At 51.5% G+C, this 26,246-nt stretch overlaps 2 protein-coding genes across 16 annotated transcripts in view; both read left to right on the top strand.

The window, feature by feature from the left end:
• The first annotated feature begins 14 nt into the window (after positions 1-14).
• On the top strand, positions 15-15,184 carry FGR (FGR proto-oncogene, Src family tyrosine kinase). 10 transcript variants are annotated; one of them, XM_039854347.1, is made up of 13 exons: positions 15-381; positions 4,380-4,427; positions 5,439-5,671; positions 6,169-6,271; positions 7,047-7,145; positions 10,284-10,387; positions 10,635-10,784; positions 11,414-11,569; positions 11,667-11,846; positions 12,423-12,499; positions 12,743-12,896; positions 14,185-14,316; positions 14,426-15,184. In XM_039854347.1, exons 1-13 carry the CDS (start codon positions 359-361, stop codon positions 14,632-14,634), a joined length of 1,668 nt encoding a protein of 555 aa, XP_039710281.1. In that variant the 5' UTR covers positions 15-358; the 3' UTR covers positions 14,635-15,184. The 10 variants fall into 10 exon arrangements, with proteins under 10 accessions (XP_039710281.1, XP_039710284.1, XP_039710288.1 ...); XM_039854350.1 differs by having other exon boundaries at positions 16-381; positions 4,380-4,442; XM_039854354.1 differs by lacking the exon at positions 15-381 and adding an exon at positions 543-3,337.
• A 7,537-nt stretch (positions 15,185-22,721) lies between these two features.
• Positions 22,722-26,246, top strand: part of AHDC1 (AT-hook DNA binding motif containing 1) — a 63,337-nt gene continuing 59,812 nt past the window's right edge. For 3 of the 6 annotated variants that reach the window (XM_039854908.1, XM_039854912.1, XM_039854914.1), the window contains exon 1: positions 23,290-23,499. The gene's annotated coding sequence lies outside the window, so the exon portion shown is untranslated. Of the gene's footprint in view, positions 22,755-23,289; positions 23,500-26,246 lie in introns of those variants that run through there. The other 3 variants (XM_039854916.1, XM_039854917.1, XM_039854909.1) reach the window with 2 other exon arrangements.

The following is a 26,246-nucleotide window of genomic DNA, read 5'->3' as shown; positions in this document are numbered from 1 at the left end:
GGGGAGGAGGTCAGGTCTTGTGAAGTATGGGGTGCCGTGGCACCGAAACTTGGGTCCTGCCCCTCTAGCCCTTGCTGCCCCTGGCCAGCCCAGAGGCTGAGGAGAAGCCGGAACTCTTGCAGGATGGTGGTTTCCTGCTGCTGCCCAAAGTCCCAGTTCCCTTTTAGTGAAATCCCCCAGGCAGCCGGGCCAGCGCAGCCTTCCCACCTCGCCCTAGGAACTTCTCTTTCTTCTCAGCCTTGCCACTCCTCCTCCTTCGGCCTTGGAGGGGCCTTCCAATTAAGGAATGGAGCAGAAGTGAAAGTTCACTGAATTACCTACTGTGTGCCTGCTGCTTTAAGGGGCTTGACCACATTTGATGCTCAGAAGCAACCTCATGAGGTAAAGATTTATATTCCTATTTTCTAGGCAAAGAAACTACAGCTCAAAGAGGTGAACTGACTTGCCCAATATCTCAAGCTAGTTGTCAGACCCAGTAGAATTTGCACCTAAACCTGTCTCCAGATCTTACAGATTACTTGGCAGAGTTTGGGGCAGGGTGTAGGGGAGGGACAGAACATCCTGGGTCTACATCAAAGCCCTGGCTTTGGAAAGTGTAGCCCTCAAGAAAGGATGAGTAAGCCGGGGGCTCCTATGTCCAGGCATAGAGGCGAGAGGGAGGCAGGCTTCCCGCTGGGTGGCCAGCTGCCATACGGCAGCGATGGTGTGTCCAGTTGGCCAGGAACTGGGTAGAAAATATGATGTTCACCAGTCAGGGACAGCATGACCTCCTGCTCAGGCTTTGGAGAACACAGCCACGGTGCCAGGAACAGAACTCTGGACCTGAATTAATAGTCCTGGCTTTGAATACCCTATCTGGCTATTTGACCTCGAGCAAGGCACTTCCCCCTTCACACAAGAGGAGGTGCTGATTAACGGTCCCTAGGGGCCATTCTGGCTTTGCTGCTTGTTGTTCTCAGCCTCACTTAGCCTCTGCACACTGCACAAGAGTCACACTTCTTCATGCCTTTCCCCAAAAATGCACAGAAGGTACAGATGCAAAAATTGAGGTTCAGAGGGCTGTCATTCATTCAAGGTCCCAGAGTCAGGTAGGACCACACAGAGGAGATACTGAAGGCCACAGCACCATGTTCCAGGGTTGCACCTCAGCTCTGACACCCACAACTTGATTTTGACCCAGATGAGCCTCTGGAAGCCAACTTTTGTCAACCAAATGTTCAGGAGGTGTTTTTATTCATTAACAGATTCAGGTCCCTATCTATAAAATAGGGATAATAATAAAACTCACTTCATAGGGTCGCTAAGTAAAATTATGTATGGGAATTGCTTGGTACAATGCCAGGCACTGAATAGAGGTATTCAGTACATTAGTATTTTTAAACTAAGAGTTATTGCCACCCAGATTTCTAGGAAATCAAATAATTCTCCAAAGAATTGGCGGCACTAGTTGGGATCAGAGGTAGACCAGGACAGAGAGTTGGGTGAGGAGTATTTTCATGCAGGAGCCTGAGTGGAGAGGACCCAAACTGCTCGCTCTCTCTTTCCTATCTTTGTGTCTTTAGTTCTGTCTCTGACTGACTTCATCTCTGCCTTTCTCTTTTTCTGTCTCTGTCTTTCTCTGTCTCTCTACTTCTCATTTCTGTCTCTTTCTCTTTGTTTCTTTCTGGCAGTGAAGCGCTGGAGCCAGCTAGTGCTGGCTCTGGGGAGCTGAATCTTTGAATCTCTTTCCAGCTCAGCGTTCAGGAAGTCACTTCGGTAACCTGAAATCAGCTATGGTGGGATTATTTACACCATGGAAATCAGTAAATGCTAAAAATCGGACCTTTTTTTTAAAGTGTCAGTATACTAGCACACCACACTGGGGTTCTCTTTGTCTGTCTGTGTTTAGGTCTCTCTGTATCTCTCAATCTCTGTCTCTTTGTATCTGCATTTTCTTTTTCTGTTTCTCCTCATCTCTTTCCTCTGACAAAGAACACAGTCACATTCAGTGCGGCCTCCTTACTGCCTTGGGCCAGGCAGATGCCAGACCCTGTGCCCCATGCCCTTACCCCACATCCCCCCACCCCCTCTACATGCTGGTACTCAGAGGTCCAGGCCCAGCCCCAGGCTCTGGTACCCAGCAGGCCTGGGAGTGCAAAGCCCTGAGAGCTGACCCTGCTGCCTGCAACCATGGTGTCAGACCTGCTAGGGCTCTTCCTCAGCCCATAGAGCCCTCTGCCTCCTTCTCAGAAGCTGACAGTTTCTGAACCCCCTCCCCCACACTACCTTCCAGGTGTGCTGAAGTCAGGGCTCTCCTTTGGTTGATTTGACAACATAGATGTAATATGTAGCCAAGTGACAACATTGTATCTAGGTGGAGATCCAAGAGGTTGTATTAGTTTGCATCTCTTATAGAGAGGAGTTCTGTATAGGTCTGCCACCAGGAAAGGGCTGTGTATATCTCTCTGTGTCCCTGTAGGGCTTCATGCATCTGTGCATGCTTTTAGAGATGGCTGTAATTATCCATGTCTGTGACTGGGCAATGAAAAGAAGTGATTCAGATTCTGGAGCCAAACGCCAGGATACATTAACTCTGTGACCTTGGGCAAGTTTCTGAACCTCTCTGTGCCTCATCAATAAAATAATACTTACCTCATAGGGTTGTTATGAGAATAAACAGATAGTATAAGTAAAATGTTTAACGTGGTGGCTGGCACATAGTGCTATAAATTCTGTATATGCTGTTCTTGTGGAGAGGCCATGTGTGTGTGGATGGGTGAGGGCTGGAGGTGTGTATATATGGAGGTGTGGATATCCTTGAAGATGTATGTGTCTGTGAATCTGTACAGAGGAGCTCAGAGCCTCTGCATGAGGCGCTGTGTGTAGCTGAGGTAATACGCGTGTCTCACAATGTGTCAGGAGGGCTGTGTGGATCTGCCATTCGAGATGTGCATGTCTTCCTGTGAGAAGACCTTCATTCTCACCCTGTAACCCTTGTTTTCATCTTACCCTCCCATCTGTCCCCTCAGTGCCTAAAAGCCCTGGAGGCCACCCCCCACCTCCATTCTTTCCCTGGCCCTAACCAGCCCTGCAAGACACGGTGGTTTCACCCCAGGGGAGGGGTCCCGAAGCGAAGGTCTCGGCGATGGCTTGCTGAACAGGGACTATTTTAGGTTTCTCACCACAGCCCGCCTCACAGTTTACCACATGAGTGTCAGCCCCCGCTTCCAGGGGAGAACAGTTACAGTGAAGGGTGACAGGGGCTGGTAAGGCTAGAGCGGGGGTCAGGGCACTGCTGTGACAGAGCCATCATCTAGGCAGCCTAACTTGGTGGATCCAGAAAGGCCTCCTGGAAGAGGTAAGTGGTGCCTGGTAGGAGCGGCAAGACCCATAGAGAAAAGGTGGAAAATATCCATAAAGCGAACTGGACTTGGGGGTCGAGAAAGGCAAGGCAAAGACCCTCAGGCCCCTCTGCGGGGAATCAGTGTTTACTGGGCTGGCCCCGCCCTGCAACTCTCCATTCCCCTCACATCTTAGGAAACTGCGCTCTCTCCCCAGCAGTTCCTCTCAGAGTGTTGCAATGGCAGAGTTTCTGGCAGGGTGTGGGGAGCCCTTGCTCAATGGCCTGCCAGCCTGTTGCTCAGGGACGCAGCTACCAGCAAAGGCTTGGCTCATAGAGGGGCTCCCCAAGGTTATCCTGGTGGCCCTGACTTCTGACCTGGGCCCTTCCCTGATGTGAAGATAGGAGCAAGCTCTGGAGGTAGGTGTCCACCTTCATTCAACCACCAGATGTAGCCCTGGGCTGCTGGGGTTTGCCGGGGCCAGGCAGGGAGCAGAGGCAGCGTCCGAAGGAAGGACTTGTTTTTAGGAGGCAGTGACTGGCAGTCCAATAGTGAGCTGATTATGACTTGATAGAAATCCAATTAGAGAGACGGGTCTAACACTAAACTATGAGTGTACAAGGCTGTTAACCTGAGAGGCAGCCAGTGTACGTGTGTGTGTGTGTCTGTGCGTGCATGTGCATGCTGTGCATCAGAGCATGGGCTCCTGTGAGAGTTAGTTTGTTTTGGTGTGTGGTGGTGTTAGTTAGCTCACTCATGCAAGTATATGCTGTGAGTGTTGGTGTGTGACAGTTCCTGGCATGTATGTGTTACTGTATGTGGTGGTGTGGTGGTGTGTCAAGTGGATATTAGTGTGAGAGAGTCAGTGTGGGTGGCGTGTCCTGTGTGAGGGTGGATGTGTAAGTGTGCCAGGGGAGATGGGAAGGAAAATAAACGCAGAAGTCATGCTGGGGCAGAGCCCAGGCTTTCTGGCTTCCTGAAGAGGGCAGGAGCTGGCAGCTAGCTGGCAGGAACATTGGCAGAACCTTCATCTTCTATGTCCTTCTGTCTCGCTCTCAGGTCTCTGGCCCCTCCCAAAGACCATGTCGCAGCCTCACTGACCAAAGAGTAAGAGCCTGAGGGGTGAGTGGGGAGAGTGGGAATTGAGGGCTTTCAAGACCCCAAACGGGATGGGGGTGGCCTTCCTGGGCCCCACAACTCCTCACAAACCCCTCTTCCTACAAGAACCCTGTTGCTAGGTAACAGATGGGTGAGCCAGAATGAGGCAGCTTGAGAGACCAGAGGCTGGACCCGCAACAGGAAATGGCCTTGATCCCTCTCTGCAGGGAATCTCCAGGTGCAGGCACACAGCCCTCACACACATTCACACCAAATGCACATCAATTCATAACAGGCACAGACACAGAAAGACACACACACACGTACGCATAGATATTCACACGTACTTCCACAGACCCACACACACAAGTACACACTCAGAAAGGCACATATCCTCCCACACAGAGCTATGTACATGCACACGGTGAAGACACACAGACACAGAGGCAACTATTCACACAGACCTGCATTCACAGGAATACACACACACACACACACACACACACACACTTGCACAGAAACATGTACATATCTACACACTTATAAGACATGGACACACACAGAGCTATCACCTGCATAGACATGTACACACACTTATATACACCCAAACATTCTGCACACACACAGACATACCCACAAGCAAACTCACAAATACTTAGAGACATGTAAAAGACACACGAGTACTCTGAAAGAGTAACAAAAATACAACATACTGAAGCAATATGAGGCAAAAATATATAAATAAGCACAGCAACATTTCGAGGCAGAGAACCAGCCCTACCGAGGATACACATACTCTCCAAACACACTCAGGCAGCTGGCTGGTAGATCCAATGGTGGCTATGCCTCATTTTTATCCCTCACTGGGGAGGACCCCCCACTCCAGGCCTGAGAGAGAAAGCTGCATGCCTGTGTGAGCGTGTGCGTGTGTGTGTACATGCGCGCACATGTCCAGGTATATGTGCATAGAGTGGCATATCTGGTAGGGGCCTCTGAGTGAGGCATGCCCTCATTTTTTAGCAGAGTACCTGGAATGGGCTGTGTTTTCTGCAAGAAGTTGGAGCCAGGGCCCAAGGAGGATGGTGGACTAGAAGGGGACTTCAGGAGCTATGGGGCTTCAGACCGCTATGGCCCTGACCCTACGCAGGCCCAGTCTGTGCCCTCCTTTGCCCATATCCCCAACTACAACAACTTCTCCCCTCAGCCCACCGGCCCTGCCTTCCTCGATGGGGGCACCATCAGGGGCATCTCAGGTGAGTCCAGTAGGCTAATAGCAGGTACTGCCTGGACCCTGGGAGAGGGGGAGACGTGGACTTGTCCTTAGAAACCTCCAGTATGATATGGGAGACACAGCCCTGCTTTCAGCATTCAGTTTGAGGGAGTATGTACAGCTCTACCCTCAGAAACCCCAGGCTGAGGGGCAGACAGCTCTGTCCCAGTGTGAGAGAGGGACCCTGAGGACAGATGTAAAATGTGAAGTCTTCTCTGTGGGGAAAAGGAGAAATCAGTGAACTGGGGACTTCCCGTGGTGGGAGGGATGAGCTTGTAGGTTTATGTCCTGAATCCATGGTCGGGGAGGGGACAAGCTGTAAAGCCTGAATCAGAAATTAGACTCAGAAGGCCTCTGGGAAGTAGGGCATGGCAGCAGTGGAGAGGCGCAGCACCTGGCTGGGGAACAGGACTCTAGAGGTACAGCCCCCTTGGAGCCCCATCCCGTGCCCTACTCTGCTGAGTAGCCCTAACTCTGCAGGGACTGGGGTGACCCTGTTCATCGCTTTGTATGACTATGAGGCCCGAACAGAAGATGACCTCACCTTCACCAAGGGTGAGAAGTTCCACATACTGAACAACACGTAAGTGACCAGACTACCCAGCTCAAGTCATGGCTCGGTCCCTGTCCTCAGAAAGCTCCAGCCTAGTTGGGGACATAGAAACATGACAATAACAACCCTGAGCAATTGCTACGATGTGGGGAGAGTATGAGGAACTTATGGGCACAGAAAGAACACCAAACGTGGTCTCCAGGGTAGTGGTGATCAGGGCAGTCTTCCTGGAGGAGGTGATTTCCAAACTGAGACTAGAAAAATGAATACATATTGAAGGAAGTGGTGAGAAAAGAGGAAGAGAGAGTGAGAGAGAATGAGAATAAATGATGACTTCTGGAAACCACCAACTGGTTCAGTCTCGGTGGATCATAAAATATGAGGTACGGAAAGGAGAAAGGGCAAAGTGGAGAGGTGAGTGGGAGCAGAGTCTGCAGGGCTTCTTAAGCCATGATGAGGAGTCTGGATTTTATCCAGAAAGAAATATGTAGCCATTGAAGGGGGGCGTATAGTGGGGAAGTGACCTACTTAGCTGTTCACTGCCTACCCGAACCCCAGCCCAGCTGAGGAGCCAGAGGAGAAAACCAGCAGGCCCAGATGTCCCCAAACACATTCTGCAGGGAACAGTCTCCTGGGGGCAGCTGCAGTGGCTGGGGGTGGAATAGAGAAGAGCCCTGAGGTGCGTGTGTCCAAGGTAAAGGATCGGCAAGGCCAGTCTCCACCTGATCCTCTCTGTGGCCCTCTCTGGCCACATGGTGTCCCAGAGGCTGGGTTGTCACTGACATCTTCTGTTCTGTGCCTGCAGTGAAGGTGACTGGTGGGAGGCTCGGTCCCTGAGCTCCGGACAAACGGGCTACATTCCCAGCAACTACGTAGCCCCTGTGGATTCCATCCAGGCTGAAGAGTGAGTAGAGGACTTGGGGGAGACCAACCCTGTGGATAGGATTCTGGAGTTCAGATTCAAGGTCACCTCTTGGGCAAGACGTAGCTCCACTCTGTCTCCTTATCTATAATTCTGTTAAGGTCATCGTGAGAATGAAAGAAGATAATGACAATAATAGTAGATGATACTTATCTAGCATGTACTGCTTCCAGGCACTATTTAAAGTACTTTCTATGTATTAACGGGGTTAGGAACTAATATCCTGTCCAAGTTCACATGGCTAGTAAGTAGGTGGAGCTGGTATTTGAACCCAGATAATCTGGCTGTATTTGCTAAGCATTAGATGTATTTCCTCTCAGAGATAACAACAGTGTATGAGCTTTAAAAAATTGTAAAGTGCTAAACAAATTCTAGGGGGGCATTGCTCAGAATTACTTGTGCTGAGGAGGCAGGGAATTATCATTCATGGAGTATCTTTATATAATTGAGATACTACGACAGGTACTTTACCTACTTTGATTCATTTAATTCTCACATAACACTGTTGATATTACTATTGTCCCATTTTACAAATAAGGAAACTGAAGATCCTAATTTTTAAAAAAATAATCCTCACATATACATACATATATGAGAAAAGGAAAGATTGGAGAGATTGCAGAGTGAGAGTCACCAGGAGTTGGTGACTAATTTGCCATTGGGGTATCAGAAGTGGGAGGAATCCGGGGTGGCCCAAAGTCTTCTTGAGGAATTGGCTAGGTGATGGTGCCGTTTGCTAAAGTGGGGTACACAGGAGCAGGTCAGGTTTGGGAGTGGGAACTTGTTGGGCTGAGGTTCATGGAGAGGAATACTCAGGTGGAGGAGACTGCCAGCAAGTAGATTAGGTCGGACTTTGCATGAGAGGCGCCCAGCCCATGCCATACCATGCCTCTGAATTAGCCCAGAGGAAGGAGCATTTTCTCCTAATTGGCTCTAAGGCTCTTTGTTTGATGTGGCTCTTGCAGAGGGAATACCTGGGAAAGAGTGGAAATTTGGGACTCCTTAGAGTGGAGATGATAATTAAAACTGTGTAGGGGAATGCAGGAAGAGGAAGGAGAGAGATTGGCCCTAGGACCCAAGTTGAGAGAAAGCTGCCCTTGAAAGAGAAAGAGCTGCTGGAAAACTAAGCCAGGCCAAGTCAGAGCAGGCAAGAGAGTGGAGGAGAGGTTTCAGGAAACAAAAGAGGGAGTATCAGAGGCTGCCACTGGATTTGGCAATGGAGGTGACCTTGGTGAGAGATCTCTCTTTGTAAAGTAGGGTGAAGGCCAGACAGCAGAGCCTGGGAAGGAGTAGGAGGAAAGGAAGTAGAGACCCAAATGTGAAGTGCTTTTTCAAGTGAAGGGAAGACGAGAGATACAGCAGAATGTTGATGGCAAGATAGGGCTTAAAACAGTTTCCTTTGGGGAAGGAAGAAATGTAGGCATATGTGCAGGTTGGTGGGATGGAGAGACTACAGATGGGGGCTGGTTGGTGGGGGAGAGGTGTCCCTGAGCAGTAGGAAGTGGACGGGATCCAGAGCTCAAGTGGGGGTGAGGCTTTCATCTGGAGAGGGTGGGAGGAGGCACGGAGGAGAGAAGGGGTGAAAGTGCAGAAGTTGGGAGGTTTGAGGGGTTCGTGCTTGTGTCCACATCTTGGGGGCAATGTCATGAAGCCCTGAGAGGCACTCAGTGCAGTGTTGTCATTAAGAACAGTGTCATGGTTAAGAGTTCAGGCCCTAGAACAGACAGACAGCTTGAGTTCCTATTCCCGCAACATAGCTTAAGAGCCTGTGGCCTTGGGCAAGTTGCTTAACCACAAGGTATCTCAATTTCCTCTCTAACGGGGTGTGGGGGGTGGGGGGGTGTTAATAATAGTACTTACCTTATAATAACTATGTATAGTGCCAGGTGGGTACTAGACTTATGGAGGAATCACTTCGTAAGTTATATAAATGTCTAATCACTATGCTGTACACCTGAAACTAATATAAAATAATATTAAATGTCAACTATAATTGAAAAAAAAATAGTACTACTTACCTGACAGCATTATTATAAGAATTAAGAGAATACATGTGTGTATTAAAGCAAAGCCTGACACAAAATAAATGCTGTTATTATTAGATTAATTATTAAGAAGTAGCTAATGTCATGAGTGTGGGTGGGGGCAGAGCTTTGAAAAAACTTGGGAACGTGTCTTGTCTACACAGTCCATCAACAGTTCCTCCTTCTCCATCTTGCCACCCTCCTGGATTCTCCGTTTGCCAATGCCTATCCCTATTCCCTGTGCTTAGAACCCAGGTCTGGATGGACAATCCCAGAGTTCACTGAGACTGCCATCTCCCTTAATTTGAAAACTATGCTCCTTTCAACTGAGCCCAAGATGGTTATGGTTCAAGTTAGTGATCAAATGACATCTCAGTCTTCTATGGCACCTGTGGTCACTTCAACTCCCCTGTGTTTGAGGCTATAATACAGTCCCAGGAAGACTATCTAAGAGAGCAGGAATGCTTGGAGCCTGAGGTTGGAGTTGAGACTTAGGACAACACTCAAATTTAAGAGAGTGAAGGAGAAGCAGCAGTCAGAGTCTGCCAGGAGCAGTCAGAAAGAAAGGAAGAGAAGCAAGAAAAGGTGTCATTCTGGAAACCAAAGGAGGAAAGGGTTTTGGGGTGGGTGTGGTGAGAGGGATCTGAGTGATTGCCTGGGGTGATGGGAAAAAAACTAGGGTGGGTGGCAAACGATTTCAAAATAGAGCTCATCAGCTAGCTTTGATGATGAGCTTCCCTTCTCCCAGCCTCAAGTTCCTCATCTGTAAAATGAACTCATGGAGGGCCAGTAATAAGATGGACTAATAGACTGGTGGCACCCTGATGAGGTAACTGGTAGTGGGTTTCTAGCAATTTTAGTTCAAGAGAAACCCAAAGAGTGGAAATGAGAAGTCTAACCTTTATTGGGTACCTACTATGTGCCATGCATTCTAATTTCCCTTCTCTATGATCCTCAACACCAGGCTGTGAAGCAGGTATGAGTCCTCTTTTAAGAGTGATGACATTGAATCTTGGATTGTGAGGTGACTTTACCCAGGAGGCTGAGTTGGGGGTTGAACCAGATATACCTGATTCTTCTTGGCTCTTCCCAACAGGTGGTACTTTGGAAAGATTGGGAGAAAGGATGCAGAGAGGCAGCTGCTCTCCCCAGGCAATCCCCAGGGAGCCTTTCTCATTCGGGAGAGCGAGACCACCAAAGGTAGGGACTGCACCATGACTGGCCCTGGACAGGGACAGCCTAGCCTATAGGGTGGGGCTAGGAGCGGTGGGGTGGGGCTTGTGTCAGGGCCAAGACTGGGACAGGGTAGAGGGGCAGAGCTAAGACAGGGACTGGGTTCAAGGGATGTGGCTGTTCACCTTCAGAGTCCCTAGCTTTTGGAGCATCTCCTGGTTTCCAGACTGGGAGCGAGGAAAAAAGCAGGTCCAAAGATGACCCTTCCCCACAGGCGCATACTCCCTGTCCATTCGGGATTGGAACCAGTCCAGAGGTGATCACGTGAAGCATTACAAGATCCGCAAGCTGGACACAGGTGGCTACTACATCACCACACGGGCCCAGTTTGACTCCGTGCAGGAGCTGGTGCAGCACTACATTGGTGAGGATGGGTCCTGCTGAGACTGAGGCCCAGAGGAGGGAAGGTTCTCCCAGAACAGGAGTGGCTGTCCCGGGCTAGAACCCAAGTCTCTTCACCCAGGACACTGCTCTGTAGGATTCCAGAGGAAACTGAGGCCTGAGGCCATCTATGGCCAAATGGTGCCCCCTAATGTCTGAGCTGGGTAGGAAGCAGAATAGGAGAGACCTGGATGGGCTGTGAGGAGGGTTGAAGGGAAGGTGGGAATCATGCCCGGGGTTTCTGCTTTGGTTGGTTAGGGCAAGAATGAGATGCATGGAAGGGCGAAAGCCGCAAGTCTACATCTTTGTCTGGAATCCTCAACTCCATTTCCACCTGTCAGAATCCCATGTTATTCTTGGAGGTCCATATGGAGGCCACCTCCTATGGGAAGGCCCCCAATCCTTATAGGGATTATCTCTCCCTCTTGGTGCCACTTTCTTTCTTGGGCACCAACATGTTCACCTACTCAGTGGGCGGGGTTCCCTTCTACCCTGGCCTGTGAGCTCGCCTGTGGCCTAGTTCCTTATAACTGTTCTTGAAGGCTAGAGTGGGATAAGGAATGTATGGGGCTGTCCTGGCCCACCTGTGACTTTCAACACCCCGCTCCCCAGAGGTGAACGACGGGTTGTGCCACCTGCTCACTGCAGCCTGCACCACCATGAAGCCGCAAACGCTGGGCCTGGCCAAGGACGCCTGGGAGATCAGCCGCAGTTCCATCGCGCTCGAGCGCCGGCTGGGCACCGGCTGCTTCGGGGATGTGTGGCTGGGTACGGAAGTCCCAGGGGCCGGGGCCGGGGCCCGGGGCCGGCGCGAGGGCTTGGGCTGTCAGCAAGCCGGTTCTGACAAGCCGCCGGCGCCCGGCAGGCACGTGGAACGGCAGCACAAAGGTGGCGGTGAAGACGCTGAAGCCGGGTACCATGTCCCCGAAGGCCTTCCTGGAGGAAGCGCAGATCATGAAGCTGCTGCGACACGACAAGCTGGTGCAGCTGTACGCCGTGGTGTCGGAGGAGCCCATCTACATCGTGACCGAGTTCATGAGCCACGGTGAGGGGCGGGGTCGGGAGGTGGAATCTGGGGGGTGGGACTTCGGGCAAAGTTAAAGTGGGTGTCTGGGGGAGGCACCTCGGTGGCAATCTGTTATGGGACGGGAGACGTTGAACAGAGTCCGAATAAGGGTCTGGAAGAGTGAGACTGCGTGAGTGCTGGGAGTGGGGGCGGAGCCAAGTTAGACCCGGCCGTATCAGGTTTTGGGGTCGGAGTCTCTAGCGTTGGGATAGTCAGCTCGTGGGTGGGGCTTGCGAAAGCAGGATCTGATGGGGAAGGGTCTGGGGCGGAGTCTGAATGGGGCGTGTCTGGGAGGAGTGATCGAGGCAGAGAAGAAACGAGTTGTGGACAGAATCGGGGTATCTGTGGCAGCGGTGCCTGGGCGAGATCTGTGAGACGTCGAGGCACCTGGCGGGATCCTGAGTGGTGGTGGATCAAAACGAGAGGGCTGGGAACAGGGGGCGGGGCCGAGCTCTAGGAGACGGGCTCTGGATAGAGGCGAGGCTGAGGAAGAGAAGGCTGGCCTGGAGCTAGGGGTAGGGTCTTGATGATGATTTTCTGGGTTCCTCTCCTCAGGTAGCTTGTTGGAGTTCCTCAGGCGCCGGGAGGGCCAGGATTTGACGTTGTCCCAATTGGTGGACATGGCAGCCCAGGTAAACTGGGACAGCAGCCTTCACCTCTCAGGCCCCTCTCCTATTAACCTCCCACAAATCTCTGTGCCCTCAAACATCCACCCTACCCCCCTGGACGTGCTGCCGCACCCACTGCTGTGCAACCTTGAGGCAGGGCACTGAGCCAGTCTCTGAGCCTCAATCTCCTCATCTGGAAAGTTGGTTTTTCAAATGATCTGTCAAACAAGCCATGGTCTTCCCATCTCTCCATACCCTGGCCCTCAGGTGGCTGAGGGAATGGCCTACATGGAGCGCATGAACTACATCCACCGCGACCTACGGGCAGCCAATATCCTTGTGGGGGAGCAACTGGTGTGCAAGATCGCTGATTTCGGCCTGGCTCGCCTCATCGAGGATGATGAGTACAACCCTCAGCAAGGTGCCCTGCCTCACCCCACGTTGGGGCCCTACATACTCAGGAACCCTTCCCCACCCCAAACCATCTGGCACACTCCGATCCTGATGAAGTGTAGTAGTCAACTCTGGGTTCGAATCCCGGCTCCTCCACTTACCAGCTATGTGGCCTTGGGTGTCACCTAACTTCTGTGAGCTGTCTTTTCTCATCTGTAAAATGAAAATATTCAGCCAACAAATATTTATCAAGTACCCACTGTGTGCCAAGTACTGCTATAATTCTCAAGGGAAAGACCATAAAGTGTGATAGCATGAACTCTAGCCAGAATGCCTAGGTATGAATTCTAAGTACTTATATACGCTGTGTGACCTATGCAAGTTACTTAACTACTCAGTGCCTCCTTTTCCTCATCTGTACAATGGAGATAATAGTAACATGTACCTCACGGAATTTTCATGAGAGTTAGATGAATTAATGCATGTAAATCGCTTAAAATAATGCCCGGCATGTAGTGAAGGCTATACAGCAGGTCCTCAAATAATGTCGCTTTGTTCAACATCGTTTTGTTATAACATTGACGAGCGAAAAATTTGATTTCCCACTGGGGTCACTGTCTGTGTGGTGTTGGCATGTTCTCCCCGTGTCCGCATGGGTTTTCTCCCATTTCCTCCCTAATCCCAGAGCTGTGCACGTGAGGCGAATGAGCCTGTCTACATTGGCCCAGTCTGAGAATGTGGGTGTGAGTGGCCCTGAGATGGAAGGGTATCCAGTTCAAGATGGGGGTCCCACCTTGGGCCTTGAGCAGCCAGGAGAAGCTTAGGCCACCTCTACCCTGAACTGGAATAAGCGGGTTGGAAAATAATTATCTTACTTGTTTTTATTCGTCTTTCTTTAATGTATGTATAGCTCACATTTATTTCAATGTTTACTATTAGAAGTGTTTTGGATCTTTATTTAGAAGTTTGGTAATGATTTTGTACCCAGAAATATGCTGCAGGAACTTCACTCTTATTTATATCTATTATTAGTCTAGGCTAAAATTGGTTTCATTGTACATCGTTTCACTTAAAGTCACACTTTCCAAGAACCTAGTGGCATTGAGTGAAGACTTACCATATAAATGTTAGATGTTATTATTATGAGAATTATTACAATGTTTATAAAGTGTCCAGCACTATACTAGCCACATAGTAAGTGCTGGCTTGATAGTGGTCCTTTCTGTTATGCTCAGGGTCCCCAATCCTAAAGATGCCATTTTTTAAATCCAGCTGTTCCCCCTCACTAACTTTCCCTTCTCTCCCAATCTCTCCAGGGGCCAAGTTCCCCATCAAGTGGACAGCCCCAGAGGCTGCCCTTTATGGCAGATTCACTATCAAGTCAGATGTGTGGTCGTTTGGGATCCTGCTCACTGAACTCATGAGCAAGGGCCGAGTCCCTTACCCAGGTTTGTAGAGGAATGGGGAGATGGAAGGGTGGTCATGGAGAAGGACTTTCTTCTGGCTGCCTCTTTGGAAGGAGCTAAGCCCCGTGACTGATGAAGTCTCACCCTCCAGGCATGAATAGCCGGGAAGTGTTGGAACAGGTGGAACATGGCTACCATATGCCGTGCCCCTCAGGCTGCCCAGCATCCCTGTACGAGGCCATGTTGCAGACCTGGCGTCTGGACCCAGAGGAGAGACCTACCTTCGAGTACCTGCAATCCTTCCTGGAAGACTTCTTCACATCCACAGAACCCCAGTATCAGCCTGGAGATCAGACATAGCCTATTTAGGCATCAGCCACCTCTCTGCCCACCAGCCCTTTCTAATCCCCAGGGCTCTGGTCCCACAGTCCCCAGGCTTAGGACCCTATAGAGTCCTAGCATGTCAGAGCAAGCAGGTTACTCTGATATCACCGAGGACAACTCACTTATTTAAAGATGGGCAAACTGAGGCTCAGAGATCATTCCTCACTCCCTCTAGCCTCGAGCACTATTTCTCTCCTTCCAACTTAGGCCACTACCTGTGTCTAGTCTCCTTGTTCCCTCCTCCAAAAAAAGAAATGCTCATACCCTCTCTAGTTATTTATAAAACTGTATATCCTTTCCCTCACTTATCTCTCATCCCTGCTTTACTACCCCATCATCCCACCCTGGGTCCGGGACCCCAGAATTCACCCCTTATCTTATGTCTGTAAGTTGCAAAGATAGGGAAAGACTTTGTTGAATGCTGTAGTCCAGAACTGGGGTCCAAGCCCAGGGACTGGGGGGGAGGGTTGCTGAGGGCTCACCCCCTCTCTGATTCATGTGTCTGTTTATTGATTTTGTAAATAAGAAAAATGATAATATGAATCCTTGAGTCAAGAAAATCCCTTCCTTTGGTCGGGATGGTGGTCAGTGGGAAGTGAGTGGGGCTGCTTTGGCTGCTGGGAAGAGGGGAACGTGAGAGAAGTACCCTAATGCCTACTGAGCACGAGGCACCCAAGGGGTGTTTTAGAACACCCCAAAATGATGCTCTTCGCCATGTGAGTTTAGGATGAGTTGAGAGATGAATACAGAAGACAGGCAACTGGAGATCAAAATGTCCCCTTCATTACTGATGTCCTCTTAGTCTGTGTGCAGTGGATTGCTAAGTCTTTATGTGATTTCAGTTTGTCACAACAACTGGGGGCTCCTATTGGCATGGAGTAGGGAGGGATTGGAGGTGCTGAACAACCTGCCATGCACTTGTGCAATGAGGAATTGTCCCACTCCCAGCTTCCCCTTTGAGAAACTCTGGCAGCAGGTGTGCCTCCATGTGGAAACAAGAGGAAGAGAGAATAAGAGTTCTCACCTCTCCCATCAGGAAATTGTTGACCCCCTGACTTACTAAGGGGGTGGATGGGGAAAGAGGCTGGGAGCTAGGAATCACTGCTGCAATTGGCAAACAATTACTATGTATTAACTCTATGAAGGGCCCTTTGCTAGGCAGGACCCCAGCAATAAAACATGAGCAAGACCAATCCCTGTCCTGGAGAGAAATAATAGTAATGTCTGCCGAATGCCAGATGTATTTACATCTATTAATAATCCAGTCCTGAGTTTGGTTCTATGATTAGCCACCATTCGCAGATGAGGAAACAGGCTCAGGGGTCACATGGATATATGTGACAAAGCTGGGATTTGAACTCAGGTTTCACAACAAGGCCCATGATTTTTCTACCAGACCTCACTACCTCTGGGCTTTGGGAAGAGATCCTATCTACCCCAGATAGATGATTGGAAGATCCTTCTCCCTTGACAAATTGATAGAAAGATTCCTTGGAAACTCTCCTAAGTTGCATGACCTAAAGGAAAGGGGGCAAGGTGGCCAATATAGATTGAGAATTTCCCATGCTGGGATCTGCTGAGTGAGAGCAATAAGATGGAGAGAGGCCAAGTGGATGCTTACAGATATGGTCACAGAATTGGGAGCCTTAGCTCTGCACATTCAAACTCTCAGGGACCAAGACTTCCTGAAGGCCATTATCTCTGGCCGACCAAACTCATAGGATTCTGATATATAAGCCAGAGGTCCAGGGTTTCCATCTGCCACGGGGTAAGCAGAGAAGAGCACAGTTCTAGAGCTGTACTGCCTGGTGTGAACCTTGCCTCCACCGCTCGCGAGCCGTGTGATTCTGTCCAAGTTATTAATTTCTCCAAGCCTCAATTTCCTTATCTATGAAATGGCAATAAAATGCTCAAAACATGTTAGCTCTCTGTCACCACCTTTTACAAATTATTTACTCTATGCCAGGTATCCTGCTAAGTGCATGCTGCCATTTAATTCTCACAGAACCCTATGAGGAGAAGGCTATTGTATCTTCACTTGACTAATAGGGAAACTGAAGTACAGTGAAGTAAATAGGTTATAGAACATAAGTGGCAGAGCAGGAGCTTGAACCAGGTCCTCTGATTCCAAAATCAGTGCTCTTACTCTCTATAGCCTTTTCCTGGGACCAAAATGATTTTATCTGCCTGATGGGATTCTTCCTGGTACCTAGACACCCACTAAGTTTACATGAAGGCCCAGCAGGGCAGTGAACCACCTGGAACTCACTGGCCCCTCGCTGCTCAGCAGAGACCAGAGCTGCCTGAGCTTGGAATCACTGTATCTACTGCTTTCCTGTCCCTCCCTCTGGTGCAGCTGAATAAATTCTCCTTTGCACCCCCTTTTCTGTGAATCCTTCTGTTCCCTTCAGATAGAGCACAATGCAATTGATTAGGCCTCTGTTTTCTCAATTTCAATCACATCCCCGCCCTGCTTCCTTGAGATTACAGGCGGGTCACCTTGATTGCGGTTTCCACTGTTCACAAAACCCTTCAGTCGTTTACAAAACCATCTCTCGCCTCATTCACTCCCCCACCTGGCTCTTCTCCTCTGTGATGTGTAGATTTTACTGACTTAAGACTCAGAGGGCAATTTTATTTCCAAGTTCATGGTAGGGGAGGAAGACACCTAATTGACTAATGCTAGATGCTTCACATGCATCATCTAATATGATCCTCCCGAGACAGTGCAAAAGTGTGATTATTCCGTTTTATAAAAGAGGAAACAAAGATTCTGAGAGCCTTCGACACTTACACAAGGTCAAATAGCTGGATAGGAGAGTCAGAATTTGAACCCAGGTTTATGTGACTCAAAGTCTCATGCATCCCACCATGTCACATTCCCTTAGTTGATGGAGCAGCATGGGAAAGTATAATACTAACCCAAAGCAGATATGGGTCTGGGGTAGCCCCATATGTGCTGAAGTTTGTATTTGTAAAATAACCAAGTCATTTATTAATTTCACATTTACTGATGTTTCCTGTAAGCTGGTCCTGCCCAGGAGGCAGAATAGTAAACAATAAATAACAACACTTAGGGGCAAAGGTCAGTCTGAAGGCCAAGGAAGATTTCTTGGAGGATGTAAAAGAAAAGTCTGCCTGATGAAGCAGCCAGAGGGCGATACCATTTTCCACTGAGGAACTAGCACGTGCAAAGGCCCAGAGGTATGGTAGAGCAAAGCTAAGTCAGGCAAGTGCAACCAATTATGTATGGGAGGGTTGAGAGTGCAGATAAGGCGTGGAAGAAGGTTGGAAGGTCAGAGGCAAGAGTTAGGAGTGTCGGAAAACCAAGGGACAAGGCTCATGAATTGTGGAGAAAACTCAGATATCTGGGGGGCCTAGACCTACTGAGAAGGGTAGTCTCTCTTGGATACCACCACCTACCACCACCACCACCACCACACACACACACACACACACACACACACACACACACACACACACACACACACACACACACACACACACACACACACACACACACACACACACACACACACACACACCTCCCGCGCGCGCAATGGTCTTGCAGTGATGTCCACACTCCATCTAGTGGTGATTCTCAGTACTACATTTAAAACTGCAGCAGGAACGTTTCTTCTGGGATACGAGTAGGTAGGTCCCTTCATAATTTTCCCATCCCATAGAACGGGAGATACAGTAGTTCCTGCTCTCAGAGCTCACAGTAATGGTGATGAGGGTAAAGTGGACAGACATAGGCAGAAAATATGAGTGAATAGGGGAGGGTCCTAACTCAGTCGACAGAGGAAAATCTGGAAGCCTTCTCAGTGGAAATTTTGCTTTATTGGAGACTTCCAAAAAGAGTAAAAGTGCTTGATAAAGAAGAAAGAGAAGGGCATTCCACAGAGTTAAGTGACCTCAGAGGCAGAAAATGGGACCATTCAGGTAGTTACAATTAGGTAGGTGTGACCGGAGTGAAAAATTGGATAGAGGGGAGTCAGTGGCTAAAGATAAAGATGGTGAGTCTTTATCTTTAGGTAGGTGTGGGTCTTGTCTGCCATGCACTCAGGCTAGGAGTCTAAGCTTTAGACCATGCAAAGCACTGAAGGGTTTTAGCAGGGGAATAACAAAGTCAGATTCACTTTCTAGAAGTAACTCTCTGGTCAAAGAAGAATGGGAAGGGGAGAGGTAAGAGAGGGTTACCTCTCTTGGATACGAAAAACCACACCAGGACACATAGCTTTGAGTAGGCCTGTGAACCAGATACATGATGATACCTGCAGAAATGTCGGTGGAATCCCAGGCTGAGCACCCAAAGATAAACAAACATGCTGATTTACACTCAGACACATAATTCAGGTCCATGAGTCGACAGGAAACCAAAGACACACATTCACTCCCAGGCACAGACTGACAGAACTACAGTCACCCTGATGGATACAGGAATTCTCTCTCTCTCTCTGTCTCTCTGTCTCTCTGTCTCTCTGTCTCTCTCTCACACACACACACACACACACAGTGTATTGGCCTGCCTGCCCCCCTCTGTCTCCCCCGGGTCCCTCACCACCTCCGGCAGGAACAAAGCTGACCTTTGCCCTCTGGCCTCTGGCCTCTCCTCCCACACCCCCTGCCCAGAGGGAGGAGCTGTTTGAAGTCTGGGCTGCAGCTGGGGTTTCCTGTTGCCTGAAGGAATGTGGGAGGACTTGCAGGGAGCGGGGAGCGAAGAGGGGCCTGCACAGGAGGAGGGATAATGGGGCCCGGGGGCCTTAGTTCCCACTGTACCACAATGAAGTGGGGCTTTCTGCTTCCATGATCTCTTGGGCTCCAGCTCTGGGCTGTTCTCATCCAGAGGAGGGGAAAACCAAGGCCATAATGGCTCTAGTCCAATGGACCTCTTGTTCCTGGATCTGTAGCTCAGTGGCTTAGGATAGGTCCTCAACCTCTTTTGGCCTCAGTTTCCCCTTCTGTGGATTAGGAAGAACCCCTTTCTAGCAATCCTGAGGGAGCTCCAAGAGTGGGGCTAGCCCCAGAACTGTAGTCAGAGAGGCAGCGCCCATCTCTACTTAAGGCTCACTTCACTCTGTCATTAGCCCCAGGGGCCTGGCTCCAGGCTGCTGCAACCTCTCAGTTATTGTCATTATTATTATATGACTCAATAATCCCTCAGCATGCCTTTGCCAGGTTTCAAAGTGCTTTCACATCCATGTGCTCAGTAAGTCTTCTCAACGGCCATGCCTGTAACACAGGGAAGGAACTGATTACTCCTCTATATTGTACATATGGAAACTGAGGCCCATAGAGGTTAAGGATGCACAATAAAAGCCGCATCAGAACCAGCTCTGTCTGGCTCCTATCTCGCAAGCCTCTAAGCCCTGAAGCCCTGAAACTTTATCTCTAGACTCTCACCTTTATTTTCTAGAGTCTTAGCTGTACCACTTTCTGCTTATATTGAAACAAAAGCGGTTGGAGTGAGCTGAGCCCAGAAAGGGATAATGCAGGCTCTTCCAGAACCTGGGTCCCCTCCTTCAAGACTGCTTTCTCCCGGAGTTTATGGGCTACCTGCCCAGGCTGTAGTAACACCCACACTATGTTTAAGGACTGGGTAGCTAACCCTAACCATTTTAGAAGAGGCTGCTGAGGCAGTCATGGAGAGTAGACACTAGGTGGCAGCAGCAGCCCACAGAAAGACTCAGCTTGAGTTTGGGGAGACAGTACCCCACTCAACAGAATTTGGAGAGGCTCCAAGAGAAAGACCAGCCCCCAGAAGACTTGGAAACCCTGTAATGCTGAGTCTCAAGTGATGCTCAACACTTTGGTGGTTAATAGCACCCTCCCTCTTTGGGGAGGGGGCAACTGAAGCAGCATGGGGTAGGAGGGGCATGCTTAGAAAACCTTACCTATTTTCTATTCTCCTTTCACTCATGGAGCCATGGACCCTGCTAACTGCCCTCTGCACCTCACCACTCAACCTCTCTTTTCCTATGCCTTTCTCAAACTCGTCTCCATCCCTATCCACCTTGGGCTCCCCATCTCCCTGAAGCCATCCAGTATTACTCCACCCAATTCCCTCCCAAAACTTGGTAAAAACTGGGTGGGGTCTTCATGCCCCAGGGCAGAACTTAAAGGGTAAGAATGGCGGGAGGCTAAAAGAACTAAAGAACGGGAACCTGGACCTCTACTTCCTTCCCCAATGTTACATCTCTCCCATGAGCTAGGGCAAGATACTAAAGACTCGCCTATTTGTGATAACTTTTGATTCAGACTTTGTTGCTGCAAACGGCCCCTAAAGACTTTAACCAATACTTTCCTTAAGATCTGACCTTATAATACTTCCCATTCAATTAATAAATCTTCAAACTCAAGACTTCCCTGCAAGAAGAAGGTGGTCTCAAAAGGGGGCATCTCCAACTGGTCATGCCAGCCCCATGATGCCAGATCAATAGATGTATCATTTAGAGCCCTAGACCTCTTTCACTGCTGCCGCCCCCTTCCCCCACAAAAGGCCAATAGAGAGTGCTCCCCTCTTTTGCCCTCTGGGAGTTCCAGACTGTCCTAGAAGAGGTGCTTGGGAGCGGTGGAGGTGTAGGGAAAGTGGTGACAGGGAGCTGCATTTGGCAAAGTGTTACTACCTGCCTTTGTCACATGCTAGCCTTCACCCTACATCACCCCACAGGGCCAAAGGAGAAGTCAGAAACAGGTGGGCCAGGGACAAAAGCAGTGCTGGTGGAACTTCAGACATGGAGCAAGACAGACAAAGCCAACAGACACAGGCAAAGAAATGTCAGACACACAGACGAAGTGAGACTAGCGCAGGACCAGTCAGGGCCGGTGTTGGTAGACGCTGAGGACAGGACAGCAATAATGCATTATTCATCTCTGTGTCCTCTGTGAGCCCTACGTACCTCAGTTAACATTTGTTGAATTGAAATGCCAAGGGAGGACACACAGATGCTGGAAGAGAAGATGAGACAGCAGCTTGAGGAGTCACGACTCCCTGCATAGCCTGGAGGTTAGGCAGACCTAGTCCGAATGGGCTCTACCACTTCCCAACTGGGGGACCTGGGCCTCAGTGCCCTTCTCTTTGGGGAAATGCTAACAGTACCATTTGACCAGGTCTTTGCAGGATTCAAGAGCCCTGTGGTGTCCAGTAAATGGCAGTAGCAGCAGTTCTCTGGCTGTTCAGCTACCTCCTCTTGGTAAGCAGGCCCTGGCAGTGCACATTCCCATCTGTGGGGATGGGCCAGGCAGGGGGCCCAGAGCTAGGGGCTGGATAACAGATGTGACCTGAAGAGGAGGTAGGTGAAAGTGCTGAGCCCAGCCCCCTGGCCACAGCAGGAGCTTTGAACTGTTGAATTTGAATCTTGCTTCCTAACACAATGAAATGCTCAGTCGAATTCAGAGTATGCGTGTGTGTGTGTGTGTGTGTGTGTGTAGGGCAGCCATGCCACAGGTTATCTGTGCATTATCCAGGACGCTCAGGTTCTCAGCACCCTTGAACTTCTAGGAAAACTAGGAGTTGCGGGGGTGGGGGGTGCTAAATCCAGAGCTCAGAGCTTGAGACAGGGTCACTGCGTGCGGAGGAGGCGCTGATGCGGCTGCAAGGTTTCTGTAGCAGTCCTTTCGCATAAGCCCTTGCACTTTACTCAATGAGACACTTTTTCAGAAAGGGAGAATGTCCCCAAATTTAGAGAGCCGATCCTACCCTTTTTTTCTCCTATTTAATTGGGACGCCCGAGAAAGTCGCAGGTCCTTTGGCATTTAATCCCTTGATTCCCTATTCGATTTTCATTCCATTCTCAGACCCCGCCCCTTCGCTCCCACCCGGAACCTCCGTTCGAGCTAGAGCCCCCCGCAGGGGACAAGGAACGTGGAAAATGTTCCCAATCCTTGGGGAAAACCAGCACCCCTTGGAAAACGAGAACGTGCCCCGCCTGAGGGGCCCTGGCACAGGGTCCCCGCGGGCTCCCGGCCGCGCCGTCGGAGCAGCGGGAGAGGCCCCGCCCGCTCCGCGCGCCGAGCGGCCGGCTCCAGAACTACAAGTCCCGGCGTGCCGCGCGCGCGCTCCCCCCTGGGGTTCCGGATGGTGAGCGGCGAAGGTAAGGCGAGCTCGCAGAGGCAGCGGCGGCGGCGGCGGAGACGGAGAGAGGCAGGCAGGCAGGGCGAGGGCGAGAGACGGAGGGAGGGAGCGAGCGAGGCAGACCAGACAGACAGACAGGCGGGCGGGCGGGCAGAGCGAGCCACCCGCCAGGCTGCGCTCAGCCCCGCTCGCAGCCGAGAGAGCAGAAGGCAGGAGGAGGGAGGGGAGGAGGGGGAGGGAGAGGAACTGGGCCAACACCACCCAAGGTCTGCTTTCTGTCCCTCATTTCTTTTCCTCCACCCAGCCTGGAGAGAGGAGAAAGGCAGAGAGCGAGAGAGACAGGAGACAGTCAGAGAGACAGACAGACAGCCTGGGAGAGCTGAGAGGAGGAGGGCGGAGGAGGAGGAGCAGAGGACTGGCTGCGTGCTGCCTCCCAATGCCTGCAAATTCACTCAGGAGGTGGGGGCGGGGGTGTCCAGGGCTGTGAGTGCGCGGCTGTGGGATCGATAAAGCAGAAGAGCAAAAGAGTGATTGAGGTGGGGGGGCGCCGCGGGAGCGGGGGGCCGTGTCCAGCAGAGTTAGCGGCGGAGAATGTGAGCCGAGGCGCGAGCCATGCTGTCAGCAACAGCGGGCGGCTCAGAGCTCCTTCACGACTCCTCTCCCCAGTACCCGGGCGCCCGCGTCGCTGCCGCCGCCGGAAAACAGACGACCCCCAAAGCCCCTTGCCTGGCTCGGACCCACGGAGCCGGCAGCCCAGCACTCCGGTGAGTGGCGCCTCCTCCCCAGCCCTAGACCCCCGCTGGGGACCGGCTGGCCGGGCTCTTTTGTGCAGCGCGCCAGGGGGGGCCCTGCGCCCCCTCCGCGCGCCCCGGTCCGGTCCGCCGGACCCCGTGGCTGCGGTGCCCGCGGTGCGATCGGTCTTTGTTTCCACCGGGGCCCGCGGCTCGGCTGGGCTCGGCTCGAAGCCTGGCAGGCAGCGCCGGGAAGGGGGAGGGGGAGGTGGACGAGAAGGGGGCGGGAGGGGGGTTCTCGGGTTTCGGCCGCCTCAGTGGCTCCTGTCGGAGCATTTCTCCTCCTTGCCTCTGCCTTGGATTTGAAACTGCACTGTCAGCTGTTGGAGAATGTGTGGTGGGGGGAACAAGGGGGAACTGGGAGCGGAGAACAAGGCTGGATTTTAGGAACGGCGCTGGGAAAGGGGGAGACTGCGGAGGGAGGAGCCCCTCCCCTCCAACCCCCAAATCCCAAGGTTCCGCTGGTGCCCTGGGAGTTGAGGGGCGGGGACCTAATGACCTGGAGGGGGTGTGGGGCGGAGGAGGGATTTGGGGGCGGCCAGGGCCGGAGGGGTTGGGCCGCGTGCCCGGTTACCTGGCGAACAAAGTCGGCTCACTTTTGCATAAATAAATAAATAATCGCCTATCAATGCGTTTCCTCTGGGGCTCTGATTGAATCTGCCCCCTCTATATCCCCAGGGGGTGGGGTGCTGAGTGACAGCTGTCAGCCCCCTGGGCCGGTAGCTGGGGGTGAATTGCTGAATCCCTTTGCTTTCTGGCTGAGGGCGCCTTCTCCTGCTGGGTCCTGGTCCCCGGGCAGAGCCAGAGGGGCAGGGGGCTGGCTCTGACTCTAGGAAATAACCTTGTTTCCTGTTCTACAGGAAAAGGGACAGCAACCCAGAGTTTGGGGGCTGGGGATGAGGACTGACAGGAGCTGGAGGGGTTCCCCAGCAGCCTGACCCCCCAGCCTCCTGCTAGGCGAAGGGGCCAGCTGAGGGAGGAAGGATGTGGGCCTTGCTGGCCGGAGGCGGGAGCTGGGGCTGTCCCTGAGGCGGGCAGCGGGCACAGAGAGGGAGGAGGGAAAGAGAAGCGGGGGCGGGAATTCTCTACCGCAGACCCTGGGGGCCAGGGCCAGATGTGGAGGGGTGGGGAGTTCCCCCTCCCTTCTAGCTTGGGGGCCCTGAGGCTGGGCTGGGATGGGGCTGAGCCTGGTGCCCTCGGTTCTGCACCAGTGCCTGACTGGCAGGGCCAGCTGAATTTGGGCCCAGGCATCACCCTGGGAGGCAGGGCTGGGCTGCACCAGTCTGGTCCCTGAACACAAGGAGGGACCCTTGGGGGGGGCTGTGCCTGTCTGGCTGGGCAGGCGTTTCCCGCCGGACCAGTTGGTGTCAGGCGGGACTTGGCCCCAGCTCCCTGGGCAGAGCTCAGGGTGTGAGGACAAGCTTTGCCTCCGGGTCAGGGTGGCCACATTTTGTCCACTGCTGCCTCCAGCGGGGCGGGGGCATGTACCCAGGCCTGGGCAGAGTCCTGCCAGGAGCATTTGGGGTGTTTCTATTGTTGGCTTGTTCCTGTTCCTTGTGGCCCAGTTGTGTAGCTGTGTGAGCTGGGGCTGTAAGTGAAAGATTACCAGTCTGTCCACCCTCCCACCCTCCCACCCCCGCTTTGAGGGGGGAGGCTGGGTTGTGGTGGTGAGTTGTGGGGGGACCCCCCAGGTGGCATATGCATGCTGCTTGCTGTCTTTCTCCTTTGAGCAGATGTATATTTATTTTTATAGTAATGGAAAATCAAACTGGATAGTAAGTTGAATTCATTTTTTCTCCTGTGTCAATAGTTGGAATAACCCCCAGAGACTGGTGAACTTCTTGCCCCAGAGCTCTCACCCATCAGAGGTTGCAAAGATCAGTGAGGGCATGAGCTTTGGGGGACCAGTGAGCACCAGTCCAAACCAGTACTCTTGTCCTTCTTGGACTGGCACTGGAACAGGTGCCCAGGTGAGCAGACATTGCCCCCTCCCCAGGCATCCCCCCACACCCCAGGATGTAATCTGGCTTCTCAGCTACCTTCTTGGTCAATGCCTAAACTGTGCCCAAACCCTCAGGGACAATCTCCGGGTGGGCTCTCTCCCCCTGCCTGGGCTCCCGGGCCACGTGCTGATATTTATTTTCTGTAGTAAAATCCATTTTTAATGCCGTTACTTTTGAAATAATATAGAGAGAAACAAATGTGATGTGTTTAAGTTGCCCTCTGTGAGTTTTTAATGTGATCTATGGCTGAGGTAGTGATGGAAGGAGCTGTTGGGCTTGGAGAAATTTGGTGTCATAAAGAAAAAGAGCTTGCAGTTTATTATGGTTGCTGGGCTGGGGGGCCTGGAACAGGGTTTTGGGGGCAAGGAGCCCCAATTCTCCAGGTGCTGTGGTTGTACAGTATAGCTTCCCAGTTTGGGGGTATGAGGGTTCCAGGATTATTTCGCATTGCTCCCCAGCTTCTGAGGGGCCCTTTGGTGAGGGAACTTAGGAGTTGGGGGCTTTGTTCCCCCATTCCACCTGCTTAGATCTTGGATCTTGGCAGGGAGTCTTCTGGAACCCCCTGCAGAGTTAAGTGGAGGGAGGCTTATGGTAGGGAGGTTGGATTTGGATCCTAAAAGAGATTAAGGGATGGGATCGCCATCTAATTGTTGTGGCTTGAGGGGGCAAACTGTCCCTGGCAGAGGCCAGGGGACATTTTTTGTGGGGGGGTACTGC

Source organism: Pteropus medius, unplaced genomic scaffold, assembly GCF_902729225.1.
Source record: "Pteropus medius unplaced genomic scaffold, Ma_sr-lr_union100, whole genome shotgun sequence".
NCBI classification, from domain to species: domain Eukaryota; kingdom Metazoa; phylum Chordata; class Mammalia; order Chiroptera; family Pteropodidae; genus Pteropus; species Pteropus medius.
This window is presented reverse-complemented; position numbering and strand designations above follow the sequence as displayed.

Excerpts from the sequence above, each read along its gene's own strand:
- FGR (XM_039854347.1), top strand. The coding sequence starts at position 359 with ATGCTCAGAAGCAACCTCATGAG. Across the intron at positions 6,272-7,046 it reads TTCCACATACTGAACAACAC|TGAAGGTGACTGGTGGGAGG; the intron begins GTAAGTGACCAG and ends CTGTGCCTGCAG. Across the intron at positions 11,570-11,666 it reads CTTCGGGGATGTGTGGCTGG|GCACGTGGAACGGCAGCACA; the intron begins GTACGGAAGTCC and ends GGCGCCCGGCAG.